This window comes from Salmo trutta, chromosome 29 (genome assembly GCF_901001165.1).
Source record: "Salmo trutta chromosome 29, fSalTru1.1, whole genome shotgun sequence".
NCBI classification, from domain to species: Eukaryota; Metazoa; Chordata; class Actinopteri; order Salmoniformes; family Salmonidae; genus Salmo; species Salmo trutta.
Window position 1 is genome coordinate 19,640,819 of NC_042985.1, and position 17,049 is coordinate 19,657,867.

At 39.9% G+C, this 17,049-nt stretch overlaps 2 protein-coding genes across 5 annotated transcripts in view; both read left to right on the forward strand.

The window, feature by feature from the left end:
- Positions 1-3,462: 3,462 nt before the first annotated feature.
- On the forward strand, positions 3,463-10,968 carry LOC115167079 (ras-related and estrogen-regulated growth inhibitor-like protein). The gene is made up of 5 exons (XM_029721147.1): positions 3,463-3,629; positions 4,358-4,414; positions 5,103-5,176; positions 9,381-9,529; positions 10,449-10,968. Exons 1-5 carry the CDS (start codon positions 3,578-3,580, stop codon positions 10,741-10,743), a joined length of 627 nt encoding a protein of 208 aa, XP_029577007.1. The 5' UTR covers positions 3,463-3,577; the 3' UTR covers positions 10,744-10,968.
- A 2,661-nt stretch (positions 10,969-13,629) lies between these two features.
- LOC115167080 (serine/threonine-protein kinase 33) overlaps positions 13,630-17,049 on the forward strand; it is a 54,407-nt gene continuing 50,987 nt past the window's right edge. For all 4 annotated transcript variants that reach the window (XM_029721151.1, XM_029721148.1, XM_029721152.1 and 1 more), the window contains exon 1: positions 13,630-13,785. The gene's annotated coding sequence lies outside the window, so the exon portion shown is untranslated. The remainder of the gene's footprint in view (positions 13,786-17,049) is intronic.

Consider the following 17,049-nt stretch of genomic DNA (forward strand, 5'->3'; position numbering starts at 1 on the left):
TTAGTCCATGCAAGATGGAGATTAGTCTTCTGCTTTTATCCAACCTGATATTACAAGAGAAAAACTGCTGATGCACAACCAAATTCTGAAATTGCACCTTGTGTTTTCTACTATTCTAACTCTTAACAGGAACTTTTAGTTGAGTTCCTAAAATGATTTATATTTTATTTAAAAAATGTGGATTGGGGTCCCCTAGCGGTCGTGGGGCCTTAAGCGCTTGCTTATGTCGCTTATATCTAGGGCCGGCCCTGGCTGAACTGTAATGAGCCTGATTCTGTGAGTGGTGAGCAGTGAGAAGCGGTGCTGTCTTGACTGTGGGCTAGCTAGCAGCAGACTGGTGGGTCTTCGCATCACAGAGAGGGGAGTGATCTTTTGGACAGCTCAGACATTTCCATCATTGACCGTAACTCATTTTCTCTCGAGATGCAATCATGGCAGCCTATTAATAATGATAGGATCATCTTAATGTGGGGGAGTCTGGAAAATACTTTAGCAGAGTTGTGAGCTATGGAAGTCACAAGAAGCAACAAGATGTTAAAACACACTGTAGTCTTGGCAAAACAATCTCATATTATACTAACCACCATCATTAAGTATTAACTAAAGAATACGATCTACGCTCCTTTCATACTCATACATAACCATACATTTGAATTTTTTAATCAAGGAAAAGTGTGATGGATTTAATGGATTTGCATGTCCAATGAAATACTTTTTTGTTGGACTCTCAATCCATGTAGTTAGGCCAAAGAGGTGTCTTTCAAAAGTTAAGAAATCCTGAGCCCCAAATTCGAATGAAAAATGCAAACTAGAAATTGAATTTCAGCAAGGCACAAACTGAGGAGCATTTAAAACGTGCCAACCATAGCACCTAGAGGCAGACCAGCAGAGATTAATTTGTATCAAAAGAACTCTCACATATATTCCTGTGAAAAGATTTACTGGATCAAGAGTGAATTCCTTGCCCCTCCAAGCGGTTACAGTTCTCCTTTGATGAAAGGAACCAAGCTGGGTTACTTGTTCCATCCCAAGAGATGATATCATCTTTCCTTCCTGAGAGAAACACACATTTGCTCTCAGTAAATCTTATTATTCCAGTGAATCCTGCCCTACCACCCCACGGATGCGCTCCAAATGGCATCCTATTTCCTACATAGTGTACTACCTTTGACCAGAGCCATACGAGCCATGGTCAAAAGAAGTGCACTATACAGGGAATTGGGTGCCATTTGGGATGCACACTCTCACTCCAATAGACTCATTCTGGTTCATCTCTACAGACAGTATCCTGATGAGTCTTCAATCAGATCAGAGTGCTGTCTGGGAGAATTCCCTCAATACCTGCAGGATTAAGACGCAATACCTGCTGTCCTGACAATGCTGGAGGGAGATGCTGCTCCCAGGAGGTTCTCATGAAGACAGACATGATGTAATCACTCTGCCTGCAGCATTTAAACCTCTCTTTACTCTTGAAATGCTGCTCTGCTGCTGGCCCCTGTCTCATGTCAAGAGCACACATCATTTCTTTCTTAACATTACCAATAAAGGATAACATTTTTGCGGGACTAGTGGTGTTTTTTACCAATTTTTCTGCTAGTAAATAAAATGTGATTACTACTCAACTTTAGGGGAATGGTGTAGTTCATAAAAGTTCCAAACCTTATGAACTACCTCCTTACTTTATTTGGTATTGTGATGCCTGTTTTTGATTAGCCACACATATGGGAGCAGGGATTTATTTTAATAGGTAAATCGGCAGCATTGCTTTTAAGGGGAGCCCCAGTCAATCAGTGGTAAGTGTTTTGTATGTGGTGAAGTCAAATGTTATTGTTGAATAACAATAGTTCGACCCCCTCGATGCATTCGGGGTAATAGTCCCAAGTGGCAGTTTGAGATCAGTTCATGGCTGTTTCTTAAGAGAAGATGGTATGAACAGCGGTTGTCTGTCTGACAACATGAGGGATTTCTGGCTATAGGTTAAAAGTCTCCTATGACTGTGGGTTTATACACTTCCACAAGTCCAGAGCCATTAGGGTATGGTAGGGCCCAAACTGGGGACTGTGGATCTGAAAGACAGAAATAATACACTAAATACTGTTGTTGAGGGAAAGTCGTCTTCATTTGCGTGTTTTCAAGAGTACCACTCTCTTGTTGTTATCGCATGAGAGCTCTTAGATAATAGCTGGTACAGTATATAAAAACATGGCTACTAAGTGACAAGGGTGTTGTTGTTACCTGTTTTTACTCCATCCACCATTATAGGCATTCCCCCAGCTGTTCTGTTCTGTGTCTTGTATTCTACCTGATTCTACCTGATCCTCCTCTAATAAAGGTAGTTGCGTAACACAGCATCACATCTTCCAGTCTAGCTGTTTATTGTCACTCTCACACCATAAAGTGCTGGCTTCATTGATTGTCATAATGTGATGTAGTCTACATTGAATTTGTCCAATGTGTCTTTTTTCTGTACAGTGTTCAGTCTTGTCTCCCCGCTGTGCTTCCCTCAGTGAAGATTATTGATTTGATTCTACTCATGGAACTATCAGGCAACAATACGCTGCATCATTTTTGGTCCTGGGCACATTTTAAGCCTTTTATTCCTGGGGTCTGCGACCTTTCAGTTAACAGACGTAAAATGAAACATAACAAGATAATTATGCGACACCCCTGTGAACTTTAGTCAACAATGACAGCGGTAGACATGGGGGAAAAAAGCCAGTGTAAAAAAATAAAATAAATGAAAGGACTTTTTGACTAGTGAAGCAGTCCATGAAATTGAAGTTTGAAGAATTGAATGACTTTCTTTGTTCTTTTTGAACTGTGGGGGGAAAAAGGGAAAGTGGATTGTTGTACCTCCCTTTCAAAGGTACTGAACCCTGCAATCAAACCATGCCTCATACGTTGGACATATGTTGGCATTTAATGCTGTGTAGTTGGAGCTTATGTGTTAGCCATGGTAATTGGGAGGTATCAGCAGTATTAACTGTTTCTGGTCTTCCTAAAGCCCTGTCCATCCCCACAGCACTGCAGATGTTCAGCAGCTTACATAGTGTGTACCCAGAGGCCAAGGACAAACCCTAGATAGGTGGGAATATAGACTGGTACAGTGAATGTGAAAGAGCCATATAGAAAGCATCATGGTTTTGTCTTTTTAGATGTCTGCATTGTAAATTGCGGTCAAATATATTACCATTTTCTGCCATGTCCTGAGGGGGAAAACAATAAATGAAAGAAAGTAATCAAATTATCTGGAAAACATATTAACTTTGTTAAGTTATATCAGGTGCCATTTCTCCCTGTAGCTACTATTAATGTTTTAACTGGAAAGAAGCAAGAGAGATTCTTAAGGTATTCAGTGTTGTGGTGACCTCTGTGTAATCCAACTTGGCACTCTCCTCATTGGGTGGGAGGGGACATGAAACACTGTGTATGTTTTCCTTTTTTCCACAGGCATCTGTTGTGGCTGAGCAGTTCTTACAAGCACAGTTCTAATCCTGATACTGCCTAGCATACATGACAGCAGAAAGAAAGATAGCTCAGCTAGTCCTTCTCAGCTGCTCACCTCCAGTCTGCAGACATGAATGACATCAAGTTGGCTCTGCTGGGCAGCGAGGGAGCAGGGAAATCAGGTAAGTGCCTGAATGAATAATGTATGTGTTTGCATCATTAAGTATATCTTTAACTGTCTGGTTTCTTGTGTTTGACTGTAGAGGCTTGCATGGTCTCCCAAATGAACAGAACAATTGAACTGCTTATTTCTATGCTTTGCATACGAACGTGTAATTTCCCTCACTGTAAAAAGTGTAACATTCTACAGTGTAGCCGTGACCAGGGGGAAATGATCACCTAGACAGATAGATAGAGATCGCTGCATAAGCTCCAAGCACAATGTTTTTAGATCATAACTCTAGAAGAGGAATGAAGTTGCTAGATTTATGTAAGGTTTTGGAGAGAGGAAATGAAGATTGATGGTTGGAACATGCATCTAATTGATGAGGAATTATTTTTCTTGTAAGGCAGGGGAAAGTACGATCCCTCAGGCTAACTGGAACATGTTCAACCAAGGTCTCTTGAGAGAGAGAGAAATGATACTGTGGTAGAAACTAATAAAAGTAGATGCAGGAGAAAGCCCACTGCAGTGTTCAATCCACATGGAGGGGAGAGTGGAGGAGAAGAGCACAATAGGAGAAAAACACCATGACTGAACAGCCCTGTTTTAGCTTACCAAACAACTGTTCAGGGTTCCACTACTAAGACCAAAGTGTCCAAGCCTAAATTCAACTATTTGTTGTTTATGTTTTTGTTTCCTGTTTATTAATAAGCTTGTCTTACCCATGTCACATTTCTCCCTCTCCAGCTGTTCTGGTAAGGTTCCTGACAAAACGTTTCATTGGAGAGTATGCTTCCAACTCCAGTGAGTACACAGATTTCTCACCAATATTTAATGTAGGGTAGTAATGTTTTTACAATGTCATATAGATATGCTCTCATGACATTAAAAATGCAATCTGTTGTATTCACAGTTACAGTCTGTTGCTACTGGCTGTTCACCAATGTCATCAACTTAGGGAGTAAAACGTTTTATTACTTTATTACCCCTGGGAGTCTGACATGAATTGAAACACATACTGCACAGTACAAGATCCACCAGGAAGTTAAGTATAGTTCACACAGGCATTTTAATTGTGAGTGAATTTTAAGTAATCATTTACTGATTTGACTATTCAAATGATTCTTCAAGTTCACATATAGTATGTGTTAACACATGTTTTGGTTTAATGTGATATGCTTTGCCGAGGGTAACTTATAATTTCTTAATGAAGTCATTGGCATGATGACTTGTTCCCATTAGTCATTGCTTGTTTAACATGCTGGAAGATGGCTGCATTTAATGTTACAGTTTACACAGGGGTATATGATTTCAGACCTTTCCCTTAAATGAATTAACTCAGTCTACTTCATCAGAACAATCATGGTCTGGATGTTTGAGGGTTACAGTAATCATTATTTCATGGGAGAAGTCTGAACATTACTATTTACATCAGATTTGAACTATTGCACTTTTCCTATTACAATAACTATGCACTGAACTTGTGTTACAGACTCCTTATACCGTAAAAGGCTCTCCATCGAAGGAAGACTGTTACACTTGGAAGTATTTGATCCGTGTTCACAGGTATCTGATCTGTTCCCTGCATATATTCATATATTTTTAGCTCATGCCTAACATAGTAGTATCTAATGGCATGGGAAATAGATTGTATGTTGTGTTCTGATGTGATTTATGATATTCCACGGTAGCTGAGAACACACTGTACACAATGATCAGCCCTTGGAAAGCTGAGACAGGCAGCACTAGAACATGTTGACTGCTTATGCAGCTGCATATGGTACCCTTTATTCCCAAACGTTGGGTTTTATTATGATTTCCCCAGGCTCAGGATGTGCCGCGTCTTCATCTATTGACTTGTTAGGGTGTGTGAGTGGTAGTGTGCATCAGTGGTTCCCAAACCTTTTCACTCAGCCCCCCCCCCCCCCCCAAAAAAACACACACAAGCACTGTTCATGACACAAATTGTTCACCCCTCTTGTTGGTGGAGAGAATTTTGCAGGTGTAAATCTTATTTCCTGCAATTCTACACATTTGTCATGGGGTGCAAAGACAATGTAACAGTTTTAAAGCAAATTTTCTTGCAATTCTATACATTTTGCCATGTCTAATGTGTATTTGTGATATTTGAGTGACAAAATAATTACAACAATATCTATGGGTTAAAAAACCTAAATAAAAGAATGTTAGCTGACATGGGCTGGTTGATCTGGACAAGTTATAAATATCTCTCTAAGGTATACAATGACTGACATGACAAGAGGAACTGATGATGCACTACCCTATTTCGAAATGGCACCTTGTGCATTCTACTATTACAACTTTCAAGAGTAAATTTAAAGCCAGACTGAGTTCACCCCCTGCCGACCCGGGGCGTGCCCCACAGTTTGGGAACTACTGCTGTACAGTACATGCCTTTCTCTGGTCCATTTCCTGTTTTATGGAACAAAAGAAGTCATGCACTGTTGACATGTCTTTGATGGCTTTGACTTGCCCCAAATCCCCCTTTCCCCAAAACATGTGTACTGTAAATATTGGACTATAAATCGTGCCTTCCTTTATAATACATATGTTCAAATATTTATTCTGTTCTACTGAACCATTTATTTTATGTTCGTATTGTTATCTTTTATTTCTCATTGTTGAGAAGGAGCCTGTAAGTAAGCATTTCGTTGGACGGTGTATACCATTTGTATCCCATACATACAACTAATAAAACTTGAAACTATAATTTCTAAGTGTCAGTGCTATCCAGGATCGTTTGGACATCCCTACCCTAAACCCTAATCTTAACCCCTACCCTTACCCATAACAATAACCTTTACCTAACCATTTTAAATGTCAACTTCAATGGTTTAGGGGGATGTCAGATATCATGGACCAATTTGTAAGCTCCTGTGGCAAGTCTTTTTCAAGTTGACAAGATGGCGCCGACAGACACTGTTGCCCCGTTTTTAGGTCAAAGACAACTTTGTATAAGCATTTCGCTGCACCTGCCATAATACTTGCAAGTCTGTGTACGCGACCAATAAACGTTGATATGATTTAACCTGTTTAGGATAGGGGGCAGTATTTTCACGGCCGGATAAAAAACGTACCCGATTTAATCTGGTTATTACCCCTGCCCAGAAACTAGAATATGCATATAATTATTTTATTTGGATAGAAAACACCCTAAAGTTTCTAAAACTGTTTGAATGGTGTCTGTGAGTATAACAGAACTCATATGGCAGGCCAAAACCTGAGAAGATTCCATACAGGAAGTGCCCTCTCTGACCATTTATTGGCCTTCTATAGCCTCTTTATGGAAAACAGAGGATCTCTGCTGTAACGTGCCATTTTCTAAGGCTCCCATAGGCTCTCAGAAGGCGCCAGAACGGGGAATGATGACTCTGCAGTCCCTGGGCGGAAAACAGTAGGGGATTTGGAAAGTGGTCGATATGAGAACAATGACACGGGTGCGTGCGTGCACGTGAAGACACCATTTTTTTCTTTCAGTCTTTAAACGAAAACAACGTCTCCCGGTCAGAATATTATCGCTATTTTACGAGAAAAATAACATAAAAATTGATTTTAAACAGCGTTTGACATGCTTTGAAGTACGGTAATGGAATATTTAGAATTTTTTTGTCACGATACGCGCCGGCGCGTCACCCTTCGGATAGTGTCTTGAACGCAAGAACAAAACGCCGCTATTTGGATATAACTATGGATTATTTGGAACCAAAACAACATTGGGTGTTGAAGTAGAAGTCCTGGGAGTGCATTCTGACGAAGAACAGCAAAGGTAATCCAATTTTTCTTATAGTAAATCTGAGTTTGGTGAGTGCCAAACTTGGTGGGTGTCAAAATAGCTAGCCATAATGGCCGGGCTATCTACTCAGAATATTGCAAAATGTGCTTTCACCGAAAAGCTATTTTAAAATCAAGACACCGCGATTGCATAAAGGAGTTCTGTATCTATAATTCTTAAAATAATTATGTTTTTTGTGAACGTTTATCGTGAGTAATTTAGTAAATTCACCGGAAGTTTCGGTGGGTATGCTAGTTCTGAACGTCACATGCTAATGTAAAAAGCTGGTTTTTGATATATGAACTTGATTGAACAAAACATGCATGTATTGTATAACATAATGTCCTAGGAGTGTCATCTGATGAAGATCATCAAAGGTTAGTGCTGCATTTAGCTGTGGGTTTGGTTTTTGTGACATTATATGCTAGCTTGAAAAATGGGTGTCTGATTATTTCTGGCTGGGTACTCTCCTGACATAATCTAATGTTTTGCTTTCGTTGTAAAGCCTTTTTGAAATCAGACAATGTGGTTAGATAAAGGAGAGTCTTGTCTTTAAAATGGTGTAAAATAGTCATATGTTTGAAAAATTGAAGTTTTGGGATTTTTGAGGAGATTGTAATTCGCGCCACGCTCTATCATTGGATATTGGCGAGGCATTCCGCTAGCGGAACATATAAATGTAAGAGGTTTTAAACACAAGCTTATACTCAACTGCTTCATCTCCCATTACTTTTCTCATATTCCATAGTTCTCTGAGGGGTGAGGCTACCTAAAAATGGACCTCTATTAAATAGTTTAAAGGTTTTGCACAGTTACTCTATTTCCTCTAAAGACCGACGCTGGAGATGAGAAGCAGGTACAGGGAGTCAACATTTAATCAGGAACAGACAGGTAACACAACAGGAACAGCGTCAGTACACGGGTAAACAACAACAAACGGCAATTAGTGCTGAAGCAGGGAACAGAGCGGTGAACCAGACAGATATAGGGGAGGTAATGACAGTGATAATTGAGTCCAGGTGAGTCCAATAATCACTGATGCACGGGACGGGAGGGGGGGACGAGGGCAGGTGTACGTAATTATGGTGGCAGGAGGGGGTAATGCTGGGGAGCCTGGCGCCGTCGAGCGCCAGGGAGGGGGAACGGGAGCAGGCGTGACAGTACCCCCCCTCTAGGGGTGCCAACCGGCGTCCCACCTCGGTGAGCCTGAGGGGCCAGCCGAGGCATGGGCGCTGGACGTAAACTCCCGACGAACCGGCAGAGGCATGGGAGCCTGGCATGCCGGCTGAGGTATAGAAGCCCAACGATCCGGCTGGGGCGTGAAAGCCTGTCGATCCCGCTGAGGCGTGGGAGCCCGATAATCATGCGGAGGCGTAGCAGCTTGATGAGCCGGCTGGGCGTAAAAACCTGACAATCCAGCTGAGGCCCGACGTGGGATGGGTGCCTTCCGAGCCAACCAGGGCAAGAACCTTTCGAGCCAGCTAGTGCATGGCAGCGCGATGAGCTGGCTTAGGCACCCCCAGTTCCATCGATGGCCGGCCCACCAACCGGAACACCAGCACTCCCCGATGCTTTGTATTATGGCTTTAACAATCTGTAAAGACCGACGCTGGAGATGAGAGTCAACGAGCAGCATCAGCATACGGGTAAACAATGACAAATGACAATTAGTGCTGAAGCAGGGAACAGAGCGGTGAACCAGACAGATATAGGGGAGGTAATGACAGAGGTGATTGAGTCCAGGTGAGTCCAATAATCACTGATGCGCGTGTCGGGGGGAAGGCAGGTGTGCGTAATGCTGGGGAGCCTGGCGCCTTTTAGCACCAGGCAGGCGTGACAATTTCCCATGTAAAATAGCCTTTGAGTGACCATAACATCATTCATAATATTTTTTCCATTAGTTTCCATAAGTCAGGTAAGATGTGTGAGGATGTGTTTGTGATCTGTTGTCCACCCCCCTGTCCCCTGCTCTGTCAGAGTGGAGAGAACAAATGTATCCTGGAAGAGCCAGTGGAGTGGGCCGATGGATTTATGGTGGTGTACAACATCAGCGACCGAACGTCCTTCCTCAATGCCCAAAACATCCTATGTCAGATCAAAGAAGCCCGCGGAGAGAGCTGCAAGGGGTGAGTGACTGTGACCTGCGACCCAGGGCCTGATTCCTACCGGAGGGAAGAGATTGGGCTTTGATGAATTAATGATTCCCATTCCTGGACAGACGTTTAGGCTAACAGGAGGGCACACACCAGTTAAAGTGGCAGATTCCAACTTGATTTTAACATTGTTGTACCATAGAGAAAATAGAAGTCAAAGTGAACACAAACGGCAGCTGTCTGTGATAGAAGTGTAGGCTTTTCCTTCTTGATAAACATGTTTTGTAGGATTTACAACCTCATTGCTCGACTTAGTTAATTATATGAGTAAATTATTTCTCATGCTCAATTGAATTTGCCCCAGAACGACTTGTATTCAATTTTCTCAGAGGTGTTAATCAAAACATGATTAAATACTAGAAGAAATATTGGGATTCCACTGGACATATGTTACAGGACTTTAAGTGAAAGTAGTTTGCAACCAGTCGACGGCTGCTGTGTGGAACCGTGAGCTGGGACAGCTTGAGATGATAAAGACTCACATATGGCTCACAAAATGACATGGGTGGTCAGGCCTAATTTGTGTAGCGGGATTTTACTTCAGCTGGGTCCTGATGGTTTGACACTCCATGAAATAGACGTGAAGCAAAAGTCACCCTCACTGTATATCAAAAGAGCACTTTGGGCGAGGGTCTGTCTGCATTATATAAACTCTCTGAAACTTCACTGAAGCCACCACTTGGCCTACTTGGTTTGTTTTCCTTTGAAACTGTGGGCTGCTTCAATAAACATTTCAGAAGTTTACACAGCCTAACTAATTCAGATGAATGTGATGAACGTCAGATGAAATGTGTGATGAGTCAGCAGAAACACATCATTTTGATTAAGTTTATGATCATTTTAAGGAAAGTTTAAGGGAGGTTTTTGACCCTGGTGTGCTTGTTTGGGACAGCGAGATGGACAAGATGGACATCCCAATCTTCCTGGTGGGGAACAAGCAGGACCTGTGCCACGCCCGTCAGGTGTTTGAGGAGGAGGGCTGTGCCTTGGCTCAGGAGCACAGATGCCACTTCCAGGAGGTGTCTGCAGCAGAGGACTACCTGGAGATATCCAACCTCTTCACCAAGCTCATCCGCCACGTCATGGATCACCTGAAGTACCGGGCCGACCGCCACCGCTACAGTGGTTCTAAGTCCATGGCCAAGCTCATCAACAATGTCTTCGGCAAGAGGAGGAAATCTGTCTGAAGGTAGGGGTGCTCATGTGGACGTTGATGGGATGTTTGATTGGGGTGACATGTGTTTATATGTTGTGGACGCCTGGGTTGTTGATTCTGATGAACACTTCTTGTGATAGGGACAGGGACAGCTCTGTAAGTGTGAATGACATACGTCATAGTCCAGACTTTACAGTGGTGGAAAAAGTACTCAAATGTCATACTTGAGTAGAAGTGAAGATACCTTAATAGAAAAGTAAAAGTGAAAGTCACCAGTAAAATACTACTTGAGTAAAAGTCTAAAAGTATTTGGTTTTAAACATACTTAAGTACCAAAAGTAAAGTATTAATAATTAAAAATGCCTAATATTAAGCAAACCAGATGGCACAATTGGTATATTTTTTATTTATTTACGGATAGCCAGAGGCACACTCCAACACTCAGACATTAATTTACAAATGAAGCATATGTGTTTAGTTGGTCCGCCAGATCAGAGTCAGTAGAGATGACAAGGATGTTCTCTTGATAAGTGTGTGAATTGGACCATTTTCCTGTCAAAATGTGACGAGTACTTTTGGGTATCAGAGAAAATGTATGGAGTAAAAAGTACATTGTTTTCTTTAGGAATGTAGTAAAGTAAAAGTAGTCAAAAATATAAATAGTAAAGTGAAGTACAGATACCCCAAAAAACTACTTAAGTAGTACTTGAAAGTATTTTTACTTAAGTACTTTACACCATTGAGACTTTATCTGTAGCCCCTGTTTACTGTTGATTGTGTAACATCTACGTATTTAGCAACGGCTGACCCTATTTAGTGTCATGTTTGTCATGTAATCAAATAATTGTTCTCTTTTTTCAAAAAGTCACTTTGCCATTCAGGTCTTCTTACATTTAAATCCCATGTTGCCAGTAGAGTATCCTTCAATGCTTAAGTTCCTTTCCTAATTCCAAACTATTTCAAGGAAAATTACTTTACAAAAGTAGTTTTATGGATCTAAGAGGAATATGCACCAATGTCTTAATGTAAATCCCACCTCTCAGAGGGGACAGTAATAAGGTGAGAATTATTGGTAAATTGCCTCACTAACAACATCTTATGGCATATGACTTCACATAAATCCTATAGAATTTCTGCCCTGGCAGTATTACATGGGCTGTTTCTAATTTTAAGCTGTAACAATGTGTAAAATTGCTTTTCTGTGGACAGGAACGTAAACAGCTAGTATATTAATTACCTACATAGTAGTAAAGGAATGTGCAGCTATTTTTTTTGCATGTACATATTCTGTTGATTTCCTGTATTCAATGTGTTTGCTGATGTATTACAACTTTGGATAGTACGAGCAAATGTCTGTGATTGTGTTATGCATAAAAACAAACGTTCCCTCTCATTCTTGTTTCTAGTTGAAAATTACCCACTGGGCACAGATGTCAATTCAAAGTTTATTTCATGTTGGTTCAACGTGATTCAACCAGTGTGTACCCAGTGGGTGATTATGCCTGGTGTGGACCAACTTGCAATTAAAGAGCTATTTGGGGTATGAGTATTGTGTGAATTATTCAATGAACTAAATAATGTCCCATTTGTATTATGTGGTTTAAAGTCAATGATTCAGCTACGCTCCAATAGTTTGTTCTGGTGAAACACCTTGCTTTTCTTTCATCCAATAATTTTGTTGAATAGTGCTTTGAATATGAATCGAATGCAAAACAACCCACAATTAGCATACCAGTCATTGCTTTGGAATCTCATTAAAACTATGTGCCGACTGTTGGTAGGATAATGTGTATACAACCCAGCTCAGACCTGCAAGGCTTAACTGCTGTGCTTGGATTTCAGGGTACTGTTTGCATGTGATCAACTATCTCATCTAGTGATTGTTATTTTTGCAAAGAGCAGAAACATTGATTTAACTCAGCTTGTAATGTCTTTAAATGTCTGTCAAATGTCTGTCTTTAGCATGTCTGTCCAAAATGTTATCCCTAAGTTTGAAATGCTTTTTAAGTTTGGCTAAGTTCTTAATAAGGAATTTAATATCACAATAATGTTTTATGTATTTTCCATTCTGTTGTATTTAGAAAATGTGGTCATATGTTGATAGACAATAAAATTGCAAAAGTGTATTATACAAGCATCGCTCTTTCAAATGTGCAACCATAATTAATGTTTACAATGGACAGTCCAAGAACTGGCAAGATGCCCAAACAGTGGAAGCTATTAAGGTGGGGGACTCAAAGGAGCTCTGGAATCTAGTAACACTTACAATGTGTTTGATGATCTTGCCTTTACTTTTAAGATTAATTAAAAGTTATTGTCATGCTACAGGAACAGGGATTGCATTTTGTCCAAAAAATGTTGCTGTCATCCTCATAAACTGCCAACTTGGCATTTAGGTAGGTCTAAAAATGTGTACTGCAAGGAGGTCCAAATACCACTGTTTATCACATTTAAACTGTACCGTTCAATCCTAAAGCTGATAATTGGAAATATGAATTTTTGAATTTTACAGAAATGGAATTGTAACATTAAATGTAACACAAAATGTAACACAAAATAATAAACATATTGACGACAAGAATTTTTTTATATCACATTTCTCCACTAGATGGGGACTAATCACCATGTAGGCGGATAGGCCACCCTGTGAAGTTTGCATACGTAAACTATAGTGCTATTCAGTTTGACTTACCATAGTCATAGACGTCATTCTTATCTTCATGAAATGTGTGAAAATAAATAGGTTTACTATTCAAAACATTCCAATGTATGACAATTTGTATACCGTAACAGCAATACATGAATTATGTATTTCTATAAGAATATACCTTTCCTTTAGCAGAGCATTCAAATCAAGTGTTACTGTTGGTAGAGAACATTATATGACGCCAGATTTTCATTGCGCTTTTTTGTCCCTGTTTAGTACCCGTAGTACACCACCTTTCGCATCGCACAAGAAAAGTTTGGGAAAGTATTTCTGGCGATGTCACTTAATTCCTGGTTGCTAAAGAGACTATAACGTTGGATGAATACAATAACGGATCTCACGTTACCCTCAACAAACAAACATAAGGTAAATGCACTTTAATAGATTAATAGGATTTAAATGAGTTAGCTACGTTTCAAGGAAAAATAGGTAGTTTGCGTACTTCTCGCGGTTGCCATGGCAACCCACGCAAAAGCAGCAGTGTGTTTTGTTTTGACTAGCCTCTGCAGTTTTTGCTAATGACTAACGTTAGGTAATCTTCATTAATAATGTGTAATTATGTAGCTATATATTACGTTTTGTGGCGGTGGCTACATATAATTTAATTAATTCGAGATGAACGTTAATCTAGTTCAGGGATGGGCAACTCCAGTCCTTGAGGGCTTTTTCCTAGCAAATAGAGCTGATTACACTAATTGCATTCTAAACTGAAGATCATGATTAGTTAATTATTGGAGTCAGGTGTGTTAGCAGGTGCTGGGACGAATGTGTGACACCAATCCATCCCCCGAGGACTGGATTTGCCCATCCCTGATGTAGTTAATGATTATTTTGAGGAGTCCTGTAAATTAGCTTGCTTATTACTAACGTTAGCTCTATTTCATCAGTGAATTGTGTGTGGGAAAAAAAGTTACCTAACTAATAGGCCTAAAACTATTTTCCCAACATATTATATTGTAGGTAAGTAGTCAGTGGTGTAAAGTATTTAAGTAAAAATACTTTAAACTACTACTTAAATCGTTTTTTTGCTATCTGTACTTTACTATTTATATTTTTGACTACATTCCTAAAGAAAATAATGTACTTTTTAATCCATACATTTTCCCTGACACCCAAAAGTACTCTTTACATTTTGAATGCTTAGCAGGACATGAAAATGGTCCAATTCACACACTTATCAAGAGAACATCCCAACTGCCTCTGATCTGGTGGACTCACTAAACACAAATGCTTCATTTGTAAATGATGTCTGAGTGTTGAAGTGTGTAAATCTGTAGATTTAATAAAATAAAAGAACATTGTGCTGTTTGCTTAATATAAGCAATTTTATTTATACTTTTCATTTTGATACTTAAGTATATTTAAAACCAAATACATTTAGACTTTTACTTGAGTCATTTCCTATTAAGGTATCTTTACTCAAGTATGAAAATTGGGTACTTCTTCCACCACTGTAAGTAGAAAACTAGCTGACTTAATTTGCAGACAGAAAGCTGTTAAAAGGAATCCTTCAAACTCCATTCAATCAGTGCATTGACTGTTTTTAAACATCACACACATTAAAACACTACTATGCAGGTTTCATGCCAGTTAATTATATTTAGCAGGAACAGGTCAAAGAAAGTTAATTGCTGCTTGTATGAGGTTGAAATAATTATGTGTTTCAAGCAGCTGGGTATTGGCTCCTCCTGCAATAATGCCTTTCTTGGTTAAGAATGTAATGTTCTTGTTTCATGGCTTCCTCTAATGACACGTTTGAATAGGCTAGGCCCATATAATTAGAACAGTAATGGTAATTTAATAAGATCTCTATGGCTAGGCCTACCAGTCTAAGATAAACTGCAGTGGGCCGAAAAGCGTGAAGTTGATTGATCCCCGTCGAGGGAGGTGCTGATTTCTTTTTTTTTTTTTGTATACGACAGTGAAACAGTCTTATGACTATAAAATGTGTTGGCACCTTAAATTCTTGCAGAAATGTTTGATGAAGACTGAAATAAGATCAAAATCTGTTGTTTGAGTGCACTTGAAATATGCAGCATGCAATGTGAATTGTCTTGATCGTATGAAGAGGTAACTCTGAACGCTTAGCCAATTTATTGAAAGCTAGTCAATGTTATTTTGACTAGCCTAGTCAGTTATTGTAAATGTCAATTTGCCTGCTCAGGAAGCTAGTGTGAGCTTCATGAGGTTGTCTCATTTCAAGTAACTATCTGCAGGCGTAGGCCTTTACACTTGTACGGGTTGAAAACGGCAGATTTGGACATTGATAAGTGGCTAAATTGGAACGCAGTGGCTGTACAATAACATGCTATACATCAGAGCTCAGTTTTTCCACTTCACAGCTTTGCATGGGTTTTGACTGACAGCCGTTCTGTCTTGAGCACTGCGTGCGACAAGAATTTGACCCTATCCCTCCCACTAATTGGGCAACTTTTGCAAGTGTTTTGTTGTCCGAGTGAGGAAAATGCTGTAAATTACAAGGACTCTATTTACTTTGAAAGATGAGACATTGGGGATTATAATAAATACAGCTTTGATGTCATACAAGCAAGCCAAACACCCGCAAGTCAAAATGTGCACTTCACGTTTCCATATCATAAAACTCATGTCATATACAGTGTCAATGTTTATGATCACTATGTTTGATGTACAGTTAGAAGATGACATGGTGTTATACAGTTGAAGTCGGAAGTTTACATACACCTTAGCCAAATACGTTTAAACTCAATTTTTCACAATTCCTGACATTTAATCCTAGTAAAAATTCCCTGTCTTAGGTCAGTTAGGATCACCACTTTATTTTAAGAATGTGAAATATCAGAATAATAGTAGAGAGAATGATATATTTCAGCTTTTATTTCTTTCATCACATTCCCAGTGGGTCAGAAGTTTACATACACTCAATTAGTATTTGGTAGCATTACCTTTAAATTGTTTAACTTGGGTCAAACATTTCGGGTAACCTTCCACAAGCTTCCCACAATAAGTTTGGTGAATTTTGTCCTATTCCTCCTGACAGAGCTGGTGTAACTGAGTCAGATTTGTAGGCCTCCTTGCTCGCACATGCTTTTTCAGTTCTGCCCACACATTTTCTATAGGATGGAGGTCAGGGTTTTGTGATGGCCACTCCAATACCTTGACTTTGTTGTCCTTAAGCCATTTTGCCACAACTTTGGAAATATGCTTGGGGTCATTGTCCATTTGGAAGACCAATTTGTGACCAAGCTTTAACTTCCTAACTGATGTCTTGAGATGTTGCTAATATTGTTGCTAATATATCCACATCATTTTCCTTCCTCATGATGCCATCTGTTTTGTGAAGTGCACCAGTCCCTCCTGCAGCAAAGCACCCCCACAACATGATGCTGCCACCCCCATGCTTCACGGTTGGGATGGTGTTCTTCGGTTTGCAAGCCTCTCCCTTTTTCCTCCAAACATAATGATGGTCATTGTGGCCAAACAGTTCTATTTTTGTTTCATCAGACCATAGACATTTCTCCAAAAAGTATGTCCCCATGTGCAGTTGCAAACTGAAGTCTGGCTTTTTTATGGCGGATTTGGTGCAGTGGATTCTTCCTAGCTGAGTGGCCTTTCAGGTTGTCGATATAGGACTCATTTTACTGTGGATAT